Below are 20,142 nucleotides of genomic sequence, written 5' to 3'. Positions count from 1 at the left end.
TGTTGCTTCATTATTGGCTAGATTGAAGTCGGAAACAACTTGTAACTTCATTTTAGACTCGTTTGAAGTTGAAAACAACTTGTAGCTTCATTTTCGGTTGTTTAAAATTAGAATCAACTTTGAGTTTCATTCTTGACTCGTTTAAGCCTGTAAACAACTTGTTTCTTCATTATTGGCTAGATTGAAATTGGAAACAACTTGTAGCTTCATTCCAGACTCGTTTGAAGTTGAAAACAACTTGTAACTTCATTTTCGGTTGTTTAAAATTAGAATCAACTTGTAGTTTCATTCTTGACTTGTTTGAGCCCGAAAACAACTTGTTACTTTATTATTGGCTAGATTGAAGTTGTAAACAACTTGTAGCTTCATTCCAGACTCGTTTGAAGTTGAAAACAACTTGTAGCTTCATTTTCGGTTGTTCAAAATTAGAATCAACTTGTAGTTTCATTCTTGACTCGTTTGAGCCTGTAAAAAACTTGTTGCTTCATTATTGAAGTTGGAAACAACTTGTAGCTTCATTCCAGACTAGTTTGAAATTGAAAACAACTTGTAGCTTCATTTCCGATTGTTTAAAATTAGAATCAACGTGTAGTTTCATTCCAGACCCGTTTGAAGTTGAAAACAATTTGTAGCTTCATTTTCGGTTGTTAAAAATTACATTCAACTTGTAGTTTCATTCTTGTATCGTTTGAGCCTGTAAAAAACTTGTTGCTTGATTATTAGCTAGATTGAAGTTGGAAACAACTTGTAGCTTCATTCCAGACTCGTTTGAAATTGAAAACAACTTGTAGCTTCATTTCCGGTTGTTTAAAATTGGATTCAACTTTTAGTTTCATTCTTGACTCGTTTAAGCCTGTAAACAACTTGTTGTTTCATTATTGGCTAGATTGATGTTGGAAACAACTTGTAGCTTTATTCCAGGCTCGTTTGAAGTTGAAAACAACTTGTAACTTCATTTTCGGTTGTTTAAAATTAGAATCAAGTTGTAGTTCCATTCTTGACTCGTTTGAGCCTGTAAACAACTTGTTGCTTCATTATTGGCTAGATTGAAGTCGGAAACAACTTGTAACTTCATTTTAGACTCGTTTGAAGTTGAAAACAACTTGTAGCTTCATTTTCGGTTGTTTAAAATTAGAATCAACTTTGAGTTTCATTCTTGACTCGTTTAAGCCTGTAAACAACTTGTTTCTTCATTATTAGCCAGATTGAAATTGGAAACAACTTGTAGCTTCATTCCAGACTCGTTTGAAGTTGAAAACAACTTGTAACTTCATTTTCGGTTGTTTAAAATTAGAATCAACTTTTAGTTTCATTCTTGACTTGTTTGAGCCCGAAAACAACTTGTTACTTTATTATTGGCTAGATTGAAGTTGGAAACAACTTGTAGCTTCATTCCAGACTCGTTTGAAGTTGAAAACAACTTGTAGCTTCATTTTCGGTTGTTCAAAATTAGAATCAACTTGTAGTTTCATTCTAGACCCGTTTGAAGTTGAAAACAATTTGTAGTTTCATTCCAGACTCGTTTGAAGTTGAAAACAACTTGTAGCTTCATTTTTGGTTGTTTAAAATTAGAATCAACTTTTAGTTTCATTCTTGACTCGTTTGAGCCTGTAAGAAACTTGTTGTTTCATTATTGGCTAGATTGAAGTTGGAAACAACATGTAGCTTCATTCCAGAGTTGTTTGAAGTTGAAAACAACTTGTAGCTTCATTTTCGGTTGTTTAAAATTAGAATCAACTTGTAGTTTCATTCTTGACTCGTTTGAGCCTGTAAAAAACTTGTTGCTTCATTATTGGCTAGATTGAAGTTGGAAACAACTTGTAGCTTCATTCCAGACTCGTTTAAAATTGAAAACAACTTGTAGCTTCATTTCCGGTTGTTTAAAATTAGATTCAACTTTTAGTTTCATTCTTGACTCGTTTAAGCCTGTAAACAACTTGTTGTTTCATTATTGGCTAGATTGAAGTTGGAAACAACTTGTAGCTTTATTCCAGACTCGTTTGAAGTTGAAAACAACTTGTAGCTCATTTTCGGTTGTTTAAAATTAGAATCAATTTGTAGTTTCATTCTTGACTCGTTTGAGCCCGGGAACAACTTGTTGCTTCATTATTGGCTAGATTGAAGTTGGAAACAACTTGTAGCTTCATTCTAGACTCGTTTAAAGTTGGAAACAACTTGTATCTTCATTTTCGGTTGTTTAAAATTAGAATCAACTTGTAGTTCCATTCTTGACTCGTTTGAGCCTGTAAACAACTTGTTGCTTCATTATTGGCTAGATTGAAGTCGGAACAACTTGTAGCTTCATTTTAGACTCGTTTGAAGTTGAAAACAACTTGTACCTTCATTTTCGGTTGTTTAAATTTAGAATCAACTTTCAGTTTCATTCTTGACTCGTTTAAGCCTGTAAACAACTTGTTACTTCATTATTGGCTAGATTGAAATTGGAAACAACTTGTAGCTTCACTCCAGACTCGTTTGAAGTTGAAAACAACTTGTAGCTTCATTTTCGGTTGTTTAAAATTATAATGAACTTGTAGTTTCATTCTTGACTCGTTTGAGCCCGGAAACAACTTGTTACTTTATTATCGGCAAGATTGAAGTTCGCGAAACAACATGTAGCTTCATTCCAGACTCGTTTGAAGTTGAAAACAACTTGTAGCTTCATTTTCGGTTGTTTAAAATTAGAATCAACTTGTAGTTTCATTCCAGACCCGCTTGAAGTTGAAAACACTTTGTAGTTTCATTCCAGACTCGTTTGAAGTTGAAAATAACTTGTAGCTTCATTTTCGGTTGTTTAAAATTAGAATCAACTTGTAGTTTCATTCTTGACTCGTTTGAGCCTGTAAAAAACTTGTTGCTTCATTATTGGCTAGATTGAAGTTGGAAACAACTTGTAGCTTCATTCCAGACTCTTTTGAAGTTGAAAACAACTTGTAGCTTCATTTTCGGTTGTTTAAAATTAGAATCAACTTGTAGTTTCATTCTTGACTCGTTTGAGCCTGTAAAAAACTTGTTGCTTCATTATTGGCTAGATTGAAGTTGGAAACAACTTGTAGCGTCATTCCAGACTCGTTTCAAATTAAAAACAACTTGTAGCTTCATTTTCGGTTGTTTAAAATTAGAATCAACTTGTAGTTCCATTCTTGACTCGTTTGAGCTTGTAAACAACTTGTTGATTCATTATTGGCTAGATTGAAGTCGGAAACAACTTGTTGATTCATTATTGGCAAGATTGAAGTTCGCGAAACAACATGTAGCTTCATTCCAGACTCGTTTGAAGTTGAAAACAACTTGTAGCTTCATTTTCGGTTGTTTAAAATTAGAATCAACTTGTAGTTTCATTCCAGACCCGCTTGAAGTTGAAAACACTTTGTAGTTTCATTCCAGACTCGTTTGAAGTTGAAAACAACTTGTAACTTCATTTTCGGTTGTTTAAAATTAGAATCAACTTTCAGTTTCATTCTTGACTCGTTTAAGCCTGTAAACAACTTGTTGCTTCATTATTGGCTAGATTGAAATTGGAAACAACTTGTAGCTTCACTCCAGACTCGTTTGAAGTTGAAAACAACTTGTAGCTTCATTTTCGGTTGTTTAAAATTATAATCAACTTGTAGTTCCATTCTTGACTCGTTTGAGCCCGGAAACAACTTGTTACTTTATTATTGGCTAGATTGAAGTTCGCGAAACAACATGTAGCTTCATTCCAGACTCGTTTGAAGTTGAAAACAACTTGTAGCTTCATTTTCGGTTGTTTAAAATTAGAATCAACTTGTAGTTTCATTCCAGACCCGTTTGAAGTTAAAAACAATTTGTAGTTTCATTCCAGACTCGTTTGAAGTTATAAACAACTTGTAGCTTCATTTTCGGTTGTTTAAAATTAGAATCAACTTGTAGTTTCATTCTTGACTCGTTTGAGCCTGTAAAAAACTTGTTGCTTCATTATTGGCTAGATTGAAGTTGGAAACAACTTGTAACTTCATTCCAGAGTTGTTTGAAGTTGAAAACAACTTGTAGCTTCATTTTCGGTTGTTTAAAATTAGAATCAACTTGTACTTCATTCTTGACTCGTTTGAGCCTGTAAAAAACTTGTTGCTTCATTATTGGCTAGATTGAAGTTGGAAACAAGTTGTAGCGTCATTCCAGACTCGTTTGAAATTGAAAACAACTTGTAGCTTCATTTTCGGTTGTTTAAAATTAGAATCAACTTTGAGTTTCATTCTTGACTCGTTTAAGCCTGTAAACAATTGTTGCTTCATTATTGGCTAGATTGAAGTTGGAAACAACTTGTAGCTTCATTCCAGACCCGTTTGAAGTTGAAAACAACTTGTAGCTTCATTCTAGACTCGTTTGAAGTTGAAAACAACTTGTAGCTTCATTTTCGGTTGTTTAAAATTATAATCAACTTGTAGTTTCATTCTTGACTCGTTTGAGCCTATAAAAAACTTGTTGCTTCATTATTGGCTAGATTGAAGTTGAAAACAACTTGTGGATTCATTCCAGACTCGTTTGAAGTTGAAAACAACCTATAGCTTCATTTTAAGTTGTTTAAAATTAGAATCAAGTTGTAGTTTCAATCTTGACTCGTTTGAGCCCGGGAACAACTTGTTGCTTCATTATTGGCTAGATTGAAGTTGGAAACAACTTGTAGCTTCATTCTAGAATCGTTTAAAGTTGAAAACAACTTGTAGCTTCATTTTCGGTTGTTTAAAATTAGAATCAACTTGTAGTTCCATTCTTGACTCGTTTGAGCCTGTAAACAACTTGTTGCTTCATTATTGGCTAGATTGAAGTTGGAAACAACTTGTAGCTTCATTTTAGACTCGTTTGAAGTTGAAAACAACTTGTATCTTCATTTTCGGTTGTTTAAAATTAGAATCAACTTTCAGTTTCATTCTTGACTTGTTTAAGCCTGTAAACAACTTGTTGCTTCACTATTGGCTAGATTGAAGTTGGAAACAACTTGTAGCTTCATTCCAGACTCGTTTGAAGTTGAAAACAACTTGTAGCTTCATTTTCGGTTGTTTAAAATCAGAATCAAGTTGTAGTTTCATTCTTGACTCGTTTGAGCCCGGGAACAACTTGTTGCTTCATTATTGGCTAGATTGAAATTGGAAACAACTTGTAGCTTCATTCCAGACTCGTTTGAAGTTGAAAACAACTTGTAGCTTCATTTTCGGTTGTTTAAAATTATAATGAACTTGTAGTTTCATTCTTTACTCGTTTGAGCCCGGAAACAACTTGTTACTTTATTATTGGCTAGATTGAAGTTCGCGAAACAACATGTAGCTTCATTCCAGACTCGTTTGAAGTTGAAAACAACTTGTAGCTTCATTTTCGGTTGTTTAAAATTAGAATCAACTTGTAGTTTCATTCCAGACCCGTTTGAAGTTGAAAACAATTTGTAGTTTCATTCCAGACTCGTTTGAAGTTGAAAACAACTTGTAGCTTCATTTTCGGTTGTTTAAAATTAGAATCAACTTGTAGTTTCATTCTTGACTCGTTTGAGCCTATAAAAAACTTGTTGCTTCATTATTGGCTAGATTGAAGTTGGAAACAGCTTGTAGCTTTATTCCAGACTCGTTTGAAGTTGAAAACAACTTGTAGCTTCATTTTCGGTTGTTTAAAATTAGAATCAACTTGTAGTTTCATTCTTGACTCGTTTGAGCCTGTAAAAAACTTGTTGCTTCATTATTGGCTAGATTGAAGTTGGAAACAACTTGTAGCTTCATTCCAGACTCGTTTGAAATTGAAAACAACTTGTAGCTTCATTTTCGGTTGTTTAAAATTGAAATCAACTTTTAGTTTCATTCTTGACTCGTTTAAGCCTGTAAACAACTTGTTGCTTCATTATTGGCTAGATTGAAGTTGGAAACAACTTGTAGCTTCATTCTAGACTCGTTTGAAGTTGAAAACAACTTGTAGCTTCATTTTCGGTTGTTTAAAATTAGAATCAACTTGTAGTTTCATTCTTGACTCGTTTGAGCCTATAAAAAACTTGTTGCTTCATTATTGGCTAGATTGAAGTTGGAAACAGCTTGTAGCTTCATTCCAGACTCGTTTGAAGTTGAAAACAACTTGTAGCTTCATTTTCTGTTGTTTAAAATTAGAATCAACTTGTAGTTTTATTCTTGACTCGTTTGAGCCCGGAAACAACTTGTTGCTTTATTATTGGCTAGATTGAAGTTGGAAACAACTTGTAGCTTCATTCTAGACTCGTTTAAAGTTGAAAACAACTTGTAGCTTCATTTTCGGTTGTTTAAAATTAGATTCAACTTTTAGTTTCATTCTTGACTCGTTTAAGCCGGTAAACAACTTGTTGCTTCATTCCTGTTACTTTCTCAAAATCCATGTAGAACCCTTGATGTAGTATTTGTACTTATAAATTTTTGTTGGTCCTGGATCTTAAATATTGGACGTAGGGATGGGCATTCATCCCTCCCCGCTCGATCCGGATCCGATCACTGCCCTGCTCGGTCCGAAATTCTGGGACACTGCGGGAAACAGGGTAAGTGTTATAAAAAATTGTAATAATATATATTTTAAAATTTCAAAATTGCTGTTTATTTATATTATAAATCAATTTTAGTGTGATTTGATGTTGAAAATATGAGATAATATCATTTTGTTAGTGTATTACGAGTTAGTAGTTTGTTTGTTTTGTTAAAAAGCATATTATTTATTATAAATTGATTATTTTACGTAAAAAATGAAATTCCCGAATCCCCGTCGGGGTCCCCGTTTCCCGTTTGTGGCGGGGATCCACTACACCGTATTTGGCCTATTGCAACAACAAATGTCAACAATATTGCAAAAAATGTTGCTATAGGCAATTGCTACCCTTTTGCAATATTTTCTGAAAATGTTACCTAAAACTGAAAAGTGTTGCATGCCTCGTAAGTTTTTCAAAAATCTTAAAATTTTGATCCCAATTGTAACACTTTGTCAAACGTTACAATAGTTTACAACAATTTTATAAATTGGAACCAAAAAAATAGACGGGTTTCTTTATTTTTGTTGGCGGGCTACAAATCAAAACCCACAAAATAAACCCCCAAAACCAAACAACCCCTCCCCCCAAAACAGAATCCCCCCCACTCTTACGCTACTGTCTTTCCACTCTTCTCTCACGCTGCACATCTTCAAAATCCTCTCCTCTCTCACGCTGCAAATCTTCAATATCAATCAAGGTAAAATTCTTATCTTTGTCCTAATTAATATTTCGATTAGGGTTTTGTGTTCTTATTTTGTTAAGTTTAGAGCTTAATTTTTTAGGGTTTTCTATCTTTTTTATGTTCTTATTCATTTTCTTATTAGGGTAAGATTGGAGAGTTATAAATGTTGCTCTGTATCTTTATCAATTTGATCTCTGACTATTTTGTTTGCTGTTTTCGAAGTAAATTCTGATACCCAACTTTGAGTTATCAAGTGGGTTGTGTTTACTTGTGTTGATTTGCTGTGAAGTTGAGTTTTTTTTTTTTGATAATTTTTATGGAGTTTCAATTAAAGCATTATTTTGGATTATGGGTTGGTTTGTTTTGGTGTTTTTGTGGTTCTGATTGTGAATTTTAGGTTTTTTGCCGTAATTATGTACTTGGGTTTGGAGGGAGTGAGATTTTAGCACTTGGGTCTACATTGGGAAAGTAATTTGTGGAGCTTAGTAAGTGAAATTTGAGACTTTGGAGAGAGAAAAAAATCCTCATTCGAGATTCTGGGCGTGGTCGGGAATGTGCATTGAATTCAGGGATGGGCCCGCGTGCCCTTCTCTAATTAGATGTTTGGTCTTTCATCATACTCAGGATGTAAAAATAGCTAACTCTCTACTAGTACGTCTTTAATAACAAAGATCACCTCACGACAAACTTAAAAAATAAAATATATGAAAAACAACTGTGCTTTTAAATAAATATCAAATCCAATATGACCATAATTAATTATAATGATTATAACAACAGTATAAGAGTGACTAGTACAACAATTTATATCATGTGAAAAAAAATAAATAGTTGATTTTAATTAATAACGAGCGAGTTGCAAATCGAACAAGTTAATATTAAGGATTGACTATAATAATATCGAATTAGTCACGGAAATCGAACCAGCTACGAATATTATGTTAATTAGTGTGGGGCAAACTTAATTACACTCATAATCCACGCACGTGCAAAAAGGAGCCACATAAGTTATTCGATTATTATCCCCACGGATGCAACAAACTTGTATGTGTTTTTCACCGAAGTTTGGACAATTGTATATTGTGCAAAAATAAAGAAGTTAAGCATAGAAACACGCACAACAACAATAACTGACTTATCATCTTTGATTTTATATTCGGCTCCGATGCCAAATTTATTTATTTTTTAAATAAGGAGAAAATCTCAAATGATACTAGTTAGTTAAACATACAGATGAATCACTTAAATGATATCATGACAAATTCACACCAGAGGTTGCAGCAAACAAATATTTTAAATTCATCTAAAATATAAACTCAAGTTTTTAAGTTCTTTGGAGAATTTAAAAACCTGGTGCGTTAAGACTATTTAGTTTGGAGTCATTGACCCAAAACTCATAAAGTTAAAATGTCTAAAGTTTTTGTATATGATATCTCAAATATTGTAAACCAACACTTTCACGTATAGATGACGTTTTTAAGAGAGATATGTTCAGGAAAAAGAAGCATATACTAGCTTTCAGCTTTTCATAATATCGTGCTTAGATGCTGATGACCATAAATAGCTTTTAAATGCCAAAAAAAAATAAATATATATTAGATTATGTTTTGAACATGTTTTATTCAATAAAAATTATTGGATTTAATAAATTGAGTTCTTTTGGATTGAAAGCATACACACACTATTGTTGTGTTTGCTCGGGTGATTATAATGTAGTTGCCGTATGATTTTTTATTATGAATTATTTTCTTTTTTTCTAAAGAAACCAATCATAATAATTTTATTTATTTTTATTTATTTATTTTTTAGATTCTCCTCGACCAAATCTAATATGTATACTATATTTGTGAATGCCTAACTCACGTCAAGTAAAGAACGGAGTGATTAGGAATTTAGGATAAAAAAAATTTGCACAAGGAACATAGAATCGGTCGCATTAGTAAAGAATTCTCTTGGAGTGGGAGACGGGTCAGGAAAATTATTCAAGGATCAAACCAATTGGGGAAAAAAACCCTCAATACTAATAACATGGCTAAAATGGGCTGGGTAAGGCGACATAAGCTGGACTTGTTATAATTATACATTTCCTTTTTTTCGGTATCGATAGTATGTATATATATCTTACTCTGTGCTACTAAAAATAAAAATACCAAAACTTTTTTTTCCATAAAAAATACCAAAACTTTTTTTTTTTGTCATAAAAAATACCAAAACTTTAGTTCGTCGGGTTTTTGTTTTCGATTCTCTAATTTTTATATAAATAATACTACCAATAAGGCAATAACTTGTAATACTAGCACATATCTTACAATAATATATATTAAAATAATTTTAATAAGAATATATATCATAAAAATAATTAGGGGCCGTTTGGTTCAACTCGGGAAAACGGAATAGAATTCTGAAAGGAAACGAAGAGAAAGGAAAAGAATGATGTTGAATTGTATTACCTGTTTGTTTTAGTCCAGAAATGGAATGAAAAGTTGTATGATTAATTTTATATCTAATTATTCAAATATCACATAACTTGAAAAAAAGTTAGTAATATTTATGTTTATAAAGATATTTTTATTTTTATTTTTATAAATTAATATAATTTATTGTTTAAAAATATTATTATTTATTTGATTGACTTGACTTATAGATTATATCAAAATTCTTTTTAATTTATGTGACGCCCTCCAAATCCGGGTCATAGACTTGGGGGTCACACCACAACAATATAGACCTGTAAACCATAATAATGTATGCATTGACCCTAAACATCCACGGATCGCTCCAGGTTATAGTATGAAACAAGCCACAACTTAAGTTATATTACAATACGTCAAATCCCAATCCACATCTTACCACTTACAAACATAAAACGCAGTGCTTACACACAACGATACTCAAAAGTTTATAATATCAGCAACTCCTAGCAAGGCTTCCCAACACTCATCCTGATACCTTAGCTTGATGGCTAGCCTGTGGGTCCTCGCTAACAGTAGTCTCTTTCTTCACTGGAAAAGATCATAAGGCATCGCAAGAGTGAGCTTACAGCTCAGCAAGTAATATAAACAATAAACTGAAGTTCAACATTTATCAACAAGAATGAATCAAGGCATCAAATTCCCTTTTTAAAACAATGATTAGAATTGGATATTCATATTTTTATTTAAAAACCAAGGTTAGGCTGCTGATCAGTCACGCACTAACCCCGAGCCAGGTACATACCAAGCTCTATCACTGGATCCAAGGCACACATTGGCCTAATGACCACGAATCTGGTCTGACCACGAATCTGGTCCACATTTATAAAACCATCCAATTCTTTAACAATATAATGAAATCAACAATATTTCAATAAATCAGAATCAATACCATTGGAACAGAAGCAATATTACCAAAACAGAGTCATAATCGTCAAATCAGAATCATGATAATTAGTGGGGCAATACCTATCAGGATCAAAGGACAATTCAGAAGTAGGTTTAAATATCCTCACAATATGTTTGAAGAATGTCTTGAGGTTGAAAGAAAGATCAAGTATATGGTGAAGCTAATCTGAGGTTTTGTAGAGAAAACAATGTAAGTGAGAATAGCTTGAGGTTTCAAATATGTTTAACTTGTAGGAATTTTAAGTGTTAGGGTGTATATGTGTGAACATTCTTCCAAAGAGTAGGGCGGTTAACGAAACGAATATTTAATGAAATATTCGGTATTCGAATTCGTTTAACATTATTCGTATTCGTTTGTTAACAAATACAAATACGAATTCAAATCTTAAAAAATATTCGGTTTGTTAACTAATACAAATTCGAATAGGTATTCGCTATTCCTTTAATTATTCGGAAATTAAATTATATATATATATATATATTATTTTATATTATATAGAAAAATATTATATTTTTATTTAATAAGATTATGTACTGGTAAGGGGAGCTCTTCTAGTTATAGCCACAGACCGACAAATCAGAAACAAAATGTCACACCTTCTGGTTTATCCAGGTTTGTTCAATCAGTAATTTGAATTTTATATTATTTGAGTTGGATGACTGTAGTCTGTATTATTAGTATTTTTTATAGTTTGCTTGAATTGGTGAAATATGGGAGTTTATAACTTTTGTCACGTGTCAGCAGTTTAGTTATTTTTTTTATTTTCTTTTAAATGAGTGCCTTAAACGAATATGAATAGTTCGTGAACTTAACCGAATACGAATACGAATACAAATAACTATTCGGATTATAAACGAATACAAATCCGAATATGTATATTTAAACCGAATACAAATACAAAAATTATAGTATTCGTTTCGAATTCGTTTCGTTAACACCCCTACCAAAGAGTAATATAGGTATTTGGCAAGACGTTGTATAACGTAGTGAAGTATTGTAGCATATAGGCTTGTACTGTTTGGTCATTCAAGGATGGAAAAATAACATGGCAAATGATTTGTGTTGTCAAGTCTCAAAGAAATGGGTATAAGTCTAATTGAAATCAAAATCAAGGTTCAGCTCGTAATTTAGGTGTTGAAAGGATTGAATAAGGTTTATCAATAATCAGGATCAATAGCACAATATAGCCACAGATGCATTTCCAAGTTCATCCAGGATAACAACATCATATACAGAAGAGTGACTTAAGGAATTTACAAAAGTATAAGTTGAGAATAGAGCACTTGCCTTATCCTGAAGATTCACTTCTTTCTATAGCTTTCACTAAACAGAATCACTCCAATACTACTTGCTTTCCCTTTCTAAGCCTGTCCTTCTCTGATAATCACAATATTCATCTATCAATACTCCATCTTATATCATTCTATTTGTTTCATAATCGAAACAAGCTTCTAGCTACCCTTCGTTTCACTTAAATCCGATATACGGTTGAAAAGATACTAATAAAACAATCATACAGTGTTCACATAAGTATTTCATATATCAATCAAGTAACACATAGCACATAACACATAAGTTACTCAATAAAATAACCTTTCAGAAAAGGTTTGGGGTTAAAATGATTTTTCTGGTATTTGTTATGAATTCTTAAACATTTTTCGGAATAAAAACAGGTAAAAGAATCAATTTATAATTAAATAAACAAGTTTAAATACTCGAAATAAAGTTCGAAATCACTTGAAATCAATTAACAAACCTTCGATATACTTTAGAATAATTTTCTAAAGCTTGAAACTATTTTTCTGGATTTTTAAAACAATTAAAACATTTAAATCTAATTAATAAATCAATTAAAATCAATTAATAAATAATTAAAACAATTAATCAATTAATATTTAAATTAATTGACTAATTATAATAATTAATTACTAATTAAAATTAATTAATAAATTGAATTAGATTTGTTTTTGAATAAAGAAATAATTAAAAACTATTTTTGAAAATAAATAATTGATTTTTAAAATAAAAATAAATCAACTAATACTGTTTTTAAAAGTTTTTGAAACTTCAAGGTTTGAAACGCAACTTTCGAAACTTAAGGGACTAAATTGAAAAATCAGAAAGTATAGGGGCCAAACTTCTCTTCAAAACGTCGGGGGCTAAACTGCAATTTTTGCAGTCGGCGCAGCCCCGACGCCGGAGACGGCAAAATCGGCCACCAATGGCCACCAGATGCTCCAGATATGAACTACAGGCTACCACAAACTTGTTCCAAGCATCAGATCACCTGTACAAGGCCGGAATCGGCCGTATTAACTCGAAGAAACTCGCCGTCGCCGGCGAGTTTTCTTCGTGTCGATTCGTTCGATTCCTGAACCTATGGTACAATTTAAACACATGTATACACTCCTGGAGACATGACAAACATGATGGTATCCTCTAATTTCACTTCTACCTCCTGGATTAAAAAGCCCTAATTTTCAATTGAAAACATTCATCGTGCATAAACCCTAATTTCATGAATTCGAGAATTAAACTCTATTTTGAACATGTTATTGAACTCCAAATCATGCATATGATATACCAAAATGATCAGGAGAAGATTATCTACAACATGGAAGCATGAAATCACATAAAACACATCAAAATCAAAAAGCCCTAATTTAACCCTAGTTAATTCGAATTTTAAAACTCAAATTACTTCTAACCTGTGAATCTAGAATGGTTTTGGATACTGGATATGGATTCTACGCTTCGATATCTTCGATTTGACTGCTTGCACGCTCGATTCTGAGTCCGATAACGTCCTCAAATCTTCGATTGAACTCCAAGAACACGAAGAACGATAACCCGGTTTTCTCTCGATTCTCGTGTATGGAAATGATAATTATGAAAAATAAAATAATAATTATCCTATTTATAATTACGAATAACTGGCCCCCATTTGGATCATATCGGATATAAACTACACTTCTTAATCATTAAGTATTAATAAAACTGATCCGTTCGGGACCGACTTTAAAGATAAATATTAAATACACACATTACGAGAAACTTATGGGGCTCCGAGCTTTGTCTGGCACGAAGTACGAAAATATAATGCTTGTGTCAAGATAATTTGGGGTGTTAAAATTATCCGGTGTACCCAATTATTGATACGATAAATAATAATAAAATATTCACAAAATCGTTCCGAAAATCTTTCACGTAAATCCGTACACCAGATGGGAAAAGTTAAAACACGAAAGTTGTTCAGAATGTCTCAAATAACCAACCGGCGAAACTTTCCTGGAAGCCCCCCGGGGTTTAATTATCGAGTAAACGGGTTTAAAATCAATTTAATAATACTATTTTATAATATACTTAACTAAATCCTTAAATCAAATATCAATTCATATAATAATCCATAATTTGCCAAATGAGTGCCTAAATTCTCCATATCTTGATCTGATCATATAAAAATTATAATTTAACAAGTCATAACATACATAGACGATCATTCAACAAGTCACTTAACATATAATTCACAATTAATTCACATAATATTCACAAAATATTTACATACTGGTATAAATAAACACATGTCGAAATCCCGGATATTACATCCTTCCCCCCTTAAAAGGATTCTGTCCTCAGAATCTGCTAAGAAAATAAGTGAGGATATTTCTCACACATATCACTTTCTAACTCCCGAGTTGATTCTTCAACTTTTGGGTTTCTCCACAATACTCTCACTATTTTCACCACTTTATTCCTTAACACTTTTTCCTTCCTATCTAGAATCTCTATTGGATTCTCAACATAAGACAAATCTGCCTGAAGTTCTACTGGCTCGTATTCTATCACATGCCTAGAATCTGGATAATACTTCTTAAGCATTGACATATGAAAGACGTTATGAATATGCTCCATATGTGGGGGTAACGCTAACTCATAAGCCACTTTACCAACTCGCCTCAAGATCTCGAATGGTCCGACGTATCTGGGACTTAGCTTTCCTTTCTTGCCAAATCGGGATAGTCCTTTCCAGGGCGAAATCTTCAGTAATACAGGTTCTCCTTCTTCAAATTCCATATCCTTCCTGGCTTGATCCGCGTACTTTCTCTGACGATTCTGTGCTGCAATCAGTCTTCTTTGAATGGTTTCAATAACTTCCTTCGTCTGCTGAACTAGTTCTGGCCCAAGTAATTTGCGTTCTCCTACTTCATCCCAACATACGGGTGAACGACATTTACGTCCATACAGAGCTTCATAAGGAGGCATTCCGATGCTTGCATGATAACTATTGTTGTATGAGAATTCCACTAACGGTAGATGTTCATCCCAATTGCCTTTAAAGTCGATAGCACAGACACGTAGCATATCCTCGATTGTTTGAATAGTCCTTTCACTCTGACCATCAGTTTGTGGATGATAAGCAGTGCTCATATTCAATCTGGTGCCCAAGCATTCCTGAAAGCTCTTCCAGAATCTCGAATTGAATCGTGGATCTCGATCGGATACGATTGATACGGGAACTCCGTGACGAACGACGATCTCCTTCAGATACATATGGACTAACTTGTCTAATGAGAATCTTTCGTTAATGGGAAGGAAATGAGCTGACTTAGTTAGTCTGTCTACAACAACCCATATGGCATCGTGATTTGCCCTCGTTCTAGGTAATCCAACTATAAAATCCATCGCAATATGCTCCCATTTCCATTCTGGAATCTCCAGGGGTTGTAACAATCCACTCGGTCGCTGGTGTTCTGCCTTCACTCTTTGACACGTATAACATTTACTTACCCACTCTGCAATCTCTTTCTTCATATCTGGCCACCAATAATTCTCTTTCAAATCTCTATACATTTTAGTGCTCCCGGGGTGAATTGAATAAGCGGAACTATGTGCTTCACTTAAAACTTCATCTTTCAACTCCTGTACTGGTGGAATCCATATCCTAGAAGAAAATCTTAGAATACCTTGATCATCTTTCTGAGTACAAAGTTCTTCCCCAACTAACTTATTAACATCCTGTTCCATTACGGTCTCTTGACATTTCCTTATCTTTTCTAGTAACTCTGGTTGAAAAATCATTGCATATAATCCAGCTTCTGAGGGTTCACTCACTCTAACTTCTATTTCCAGCTTTTCGAATTCTCTATATATTTCCTTGGGTAACGTCAACACATTCAGTCTTTCTTTCCTGCTCAAAGCATCTGCCACTACATTTGCCTTTCCAGGGTGATAATTGATAGTGCAATCATAATCCTTTATCAATTCTAACCACCTTCTCTGCCTCATATTAAGCTCCTTCTGCGTAAAGATATACTTTAGACTCTTATGATCTGTGTAGATTTCACACTTTTCTCCATATAAATAATGTCTCCAAATCTTCAATGCAAACACTATGGCTGCTAGCTCTAAATCATGTGTAGGATACTTCTGCTCATGGGGTTTGAGTTGTCTGGATGCATAAGCAATGACTTTGTCATGTTGCATCAACACACAACCCAATCCCTTATGAGAAGCATCACTATAAATTACAAAATTCCCTTGCTCATCTAGAAGTGATAACACTGAGGCTGATACTAACCTTTTCTTCAATTCCTGGAAACTTTCTTCACACTTTTCAGTCCACACAAACTTTTCTTCTTTCCAGGTAAGCCTCGTCATTGGTACAGCAATCCTTGAGAAATCTTGAACAAATCTTCTATAATAACCTGCCAAACCCAAGAAACTTCTAACTTCTGTTGGTGTCCTTGGCCTTTCCCAATTCATAATTGCCTCAATCTTGGAGGGATCTACTTTAATTCCTTCTTTACTGACTATATGACCTAGAAATTGAACCTCTTGTAACCAGAATTCACACTTTGAAAACTTAGCATACAACTTCTCTCTTCTCAATGTCTCTAAAGCCATCCTTAAGTGGGTTGCATGGTCCTCCGTGGTTTTTGAATAAATCAAAATATCATCTATGAAAACAATCACAAATTTATCCAAATATGGTTTAAAGACTCTGTTCATTAAATCCATAAAAGCTGCGGGGGCATTGGTTAATCCAAAGGCCATTACTAAGAACTCATAGTGACCATATCGGGTTCTAAAAGCTGTTTTAGGTATATCTTCTTGTTTAATCTTTAGCTGATGGTATCCCGATCTTAAATCAATCTTCGAAAAACATCTCGCTCCCTTCAATTGGTCAAACAAATCATCTATACGAGGTAATGGGTATCTATTCTTAATAGTTAACTTATTAAGTTCCCGATAATCAATACATAATCTCATACTACCATCCTTCTTCTTCACAAACAACACTGGTGCTCCCCACGGGGATACACTGGGTCTAATCACTCCCTTCTCTAACAAATCTTGTAACTGGGTTGCCAATTCCTTCATTTCTACTGGTGCCATTCTATATGGGGCTTTAGATACTGGTTCGGTTCCAGGTGCTAAATCTATTGCAAATTCAATTTCTCTATCTGGAGGTAATCCGGGTAACTCATCTGGAAATACATCTGGGAACTCGTTTACTACAGGAATATCTTCAAGCTTCACAAGTTCTCGACTCTGATCAGTTACATATGCTATATAAGCTTCACAACCTTGACGTAACAATCTCTTCGTTTGAATCATAGTCAAAAACTTCTTTACCTATTTCTGCCCTCGAAATACTATCGTCTTCTCATTCGGTGTTTTTAACATCACCTTTTTACTACGACAATCTATCTGAGCATTATGCTTCGATAACCAATCCATCCCTAAAATAACATCAAACTCTCCCAACTTGAAAGGTATCAAGTCGGCACAAAATTTCTTTCCTAAGATCTCAACTTCACAATTCCTATAAACTTGGCTAACAGGGACACGTTCCTGATTAGCCAACTCTATATTCATAACCTCATTAAGCAATTCTATAGGACAATTCAACTTAGGCACAAAATCTTCAGAAATAAACGATCTAGTAGCTCCAGAATCAATCAAAACCTTGGCACATAAAGAATTCACAGTAAGCGTACCTGCCACCACATCTGCATCCTGGACTGCATCCCTCATAGTCATGTTGTAGGTTCTGGCTTTAGGAACTTCTGGGACTACTGGAGTGGATCCCATAATTCTAAGTGTAGGGTTACCTGGAGCTGGTACTTTGCAATCCCTCACCATATGTCCTGGTTTTCCACACCTAAAACATGTTATCCCAGCTGCTGGAGTCCTATTTGGTTGGTTCCTTGCTGGTTGGTCTCGAATCATTGGGTTCCGTGCTGGTGGGTTCTGACATTCCCTAGAATAGTGTCCCTTCTGGTTACACTTATAACACACCACATTCAATCTATTACAGATTCCCCCGTGTCTCTTTCCACATATCTGGCACTCCGGCAGTGGAGGCCTTGGTTGATTTCCAATAGCTGTACGGTTACCTTGTCCACTACCACCTACATCTGGCTTCTTAAAAGTGGGATTTCTCCCCTGCTGAAATTTCCCTTTCTTCGGGTGATTAAAGTTCTGAAACCTTCCCTGTTGAAACTGTCCCTCGTGATGCTCTGGCTTACGCTTCTTTCCCTCTTTCTCTTTCTGAGACATTTCGCTTTCCGTTTCCGCTATCATTGCCTTCTGAACTACAGCTGCATAAGTATCTAATTCCAGTATGGCTACTTTTCCCCTGATCCATGCTTTTAACCCCTGTTGGAATCTCTTAGCTCTTTTCCTGTCGGTATCTAAATAGGTCGGAACAAACCTAGCCAATTCAGCAAACTTTTTCTCATACTCAGCCACAGACATGCCCCCTTGCTTCAATTCTAAAAACTGCAACTCCATTCGATCCTGGAGAAATTGAGGAAAGTATTTCTCCAAAAACAACTCCTTAAACCTACCCCAGGTAACATCCTCTGTCCCTTCCATTGCTCTCACAGACTCCCACCAATAGGTGGCCTCCTCCTTCAGATAATAACTAGCAAACTCAGTCTTCTGCTCATCCCTCACTTTGACTAACACAAATGCCTTTTCAATTTCTTTCAACCATACCCTAGCCTCAATAGGGTCCGCTGAACCCTTAAACTCTGGGGGATTAACAGACTGAAAGTTTTTGAAAGTAACCTGGGGATTAGCCTGCCTTTCCTGCTGCTGAGTCAGGTTGGCAGTCTGTTGGGCCAAGATCTGAAGAATCTGGGCCATTGTAGGTTCTGGATTGTTATTATCATTGTTATCATCACGGTTGTTTGCACGGTTTTGTCTTCTGGGAGGCATGGCTCTGTAAAGAAACAAGCAGTTTATTTAATCTCTAAAACTTTTAACAATCATTTTTAGAAAACAGAATATTTCTTTTTGAAAACATTTTTAATCATTTAATTAAATAAATCACATGCTTCTTTACAGAACAGAGTGATGATGAAAGAAACAAGGTTTATATCAGGTACAGTTGGCAAGATAAATAAAACAAGTGTAATATGTAAAGTAAGTAAAACAGGTGCAATAAGGTAAAAGACAATATGAAAAGGAAAGTTCTGATATATATAAAGAGCTGGGGGTACATCAGCGCAAGCGCTTGTCAAAAGTAAAGTAGAACATCCAACCTACGCACTAGTCAGCACCGCTAGTCTATACAGGGTCAAAATTGGCTGACGATATACTACACACTACACACTAATATACATGGTACCACCACTCTGTAACTACCACCGTCTAACTCCAAGGAAAAGTAGGACCTCCAAGCTTGTCCAACTCCTTCATCATCCATATGGCCCACTCTACTAGATCACCGTAGGTACTCTGATCTTCAGCTGCGGCACTAAGCTTTGCCCTTGCGATCTCCCTGACGGTCACAATCTCCTGCCTCAGCTCTCGCTCAGCTCTACCAGGGTCCATCATCTGGATAACACGCTCTAACTCCCTAACCTGCCCAAGAAGGTACTGGCGCTCCATCCTCATCGCCTCATACTCATGGTAAGGAACAGGGTGCTGTGCTGTACGAAAGGAGGTATGAACAGAGGAACCTCGGGTGGAACTGGGGGTACTGGGTGGGGGTCCAGGTATGAAAGGCCTAGCATGAGAGGTCGAGGCTATGTCTCTGGGAGGAACTACTGCTGCTGCAGCCAACACCTCCTCCAAAGTGGGTGAAACAGGAGGGTGAGGCTCTGGTATCTGAGGGGGTGGGGGTCCATTAACAGTGGTGTCTGAATGCTGGGGATATAGGGGAATGATAGGGTCTGACATCGTGAATACCTGAAAGTCATGTGATAAAACATATATAAGAATCCCTGATAATAAGAACACCTGTTAGTCACTATTACTCACCCCTCAACGTTCTATCTACCTATCACTCACTTCTAATCTTAATCCCTCTACCCGACCCGATAATCTAGGCTTGTTTCATTGACTCATAACCTGTAGCTCTGATACCAACCTGTGACGCCCTCCAAATCCGGGTCATAGACTTGGGGGTCACACCACAACAATATAGACCTGTAAATCATAATAATGTATGCATTGACCCTAAACATCCACGGATCGCTCCAGGTTATAGTATGAAACTGATAAGTGGTATTTATACACACTTATAGGCCTTCATTTCCGCTTAAATTGGTTGGTTGTACTTAAGTGTTTAGTGTCT

General features: G+C 34.9%; 1 protein-coding gene across 1 annotated transcript; it reads right to left on the bottom strand.

Moving 5' to 3' along the window:
- Positions 1–17,189: 17,189 nt before the first annotated feature.
- Positions 17,190–18,779, bottom strand: LOC135152823 (uncharacterized). The gene has a single exon (XM_064093936.1). It carries the CDS (start codon positions 18,777–18,779, stop codon positions 17,190–17,192), a length of 1,590 nt encoding a protein of 529 aa, XP_063950006.1.
- Between the last annotated feature and the right edge of the window lie 1,363 nt (positions 18,780–20,142).

The sequence above is a fragment of the Daucus carota genome, chromosome 5 (assembly GCF_001625215.2).
Source record: "Daucus carota subsp. sativus chromosome 5, DH1 v3.0, whole genome shotgun sequence".
Classification (NCBI taxonomy): Eukaryota; Viridiplantae; Streptophyta; class Magnoliopsida; order Apiales; family Apiaceae; genus Daucus; species Daucus carota.
The sequence above is the reverse complement of the archived record's forward strand: the minus strand, read 5'-3'. Positions and strand labels throughout refer to the sequence as shown.

What these genes read in the sequence shown, in the direction of transcription:
- LOC135152823 (XM_064093936.1), bottom strand. Translation starts at nt 18,779, where the DNA reads ATGCCTCCCAGAAGACAAAACCGTGCAAACAACCGTGATGATAACAAT.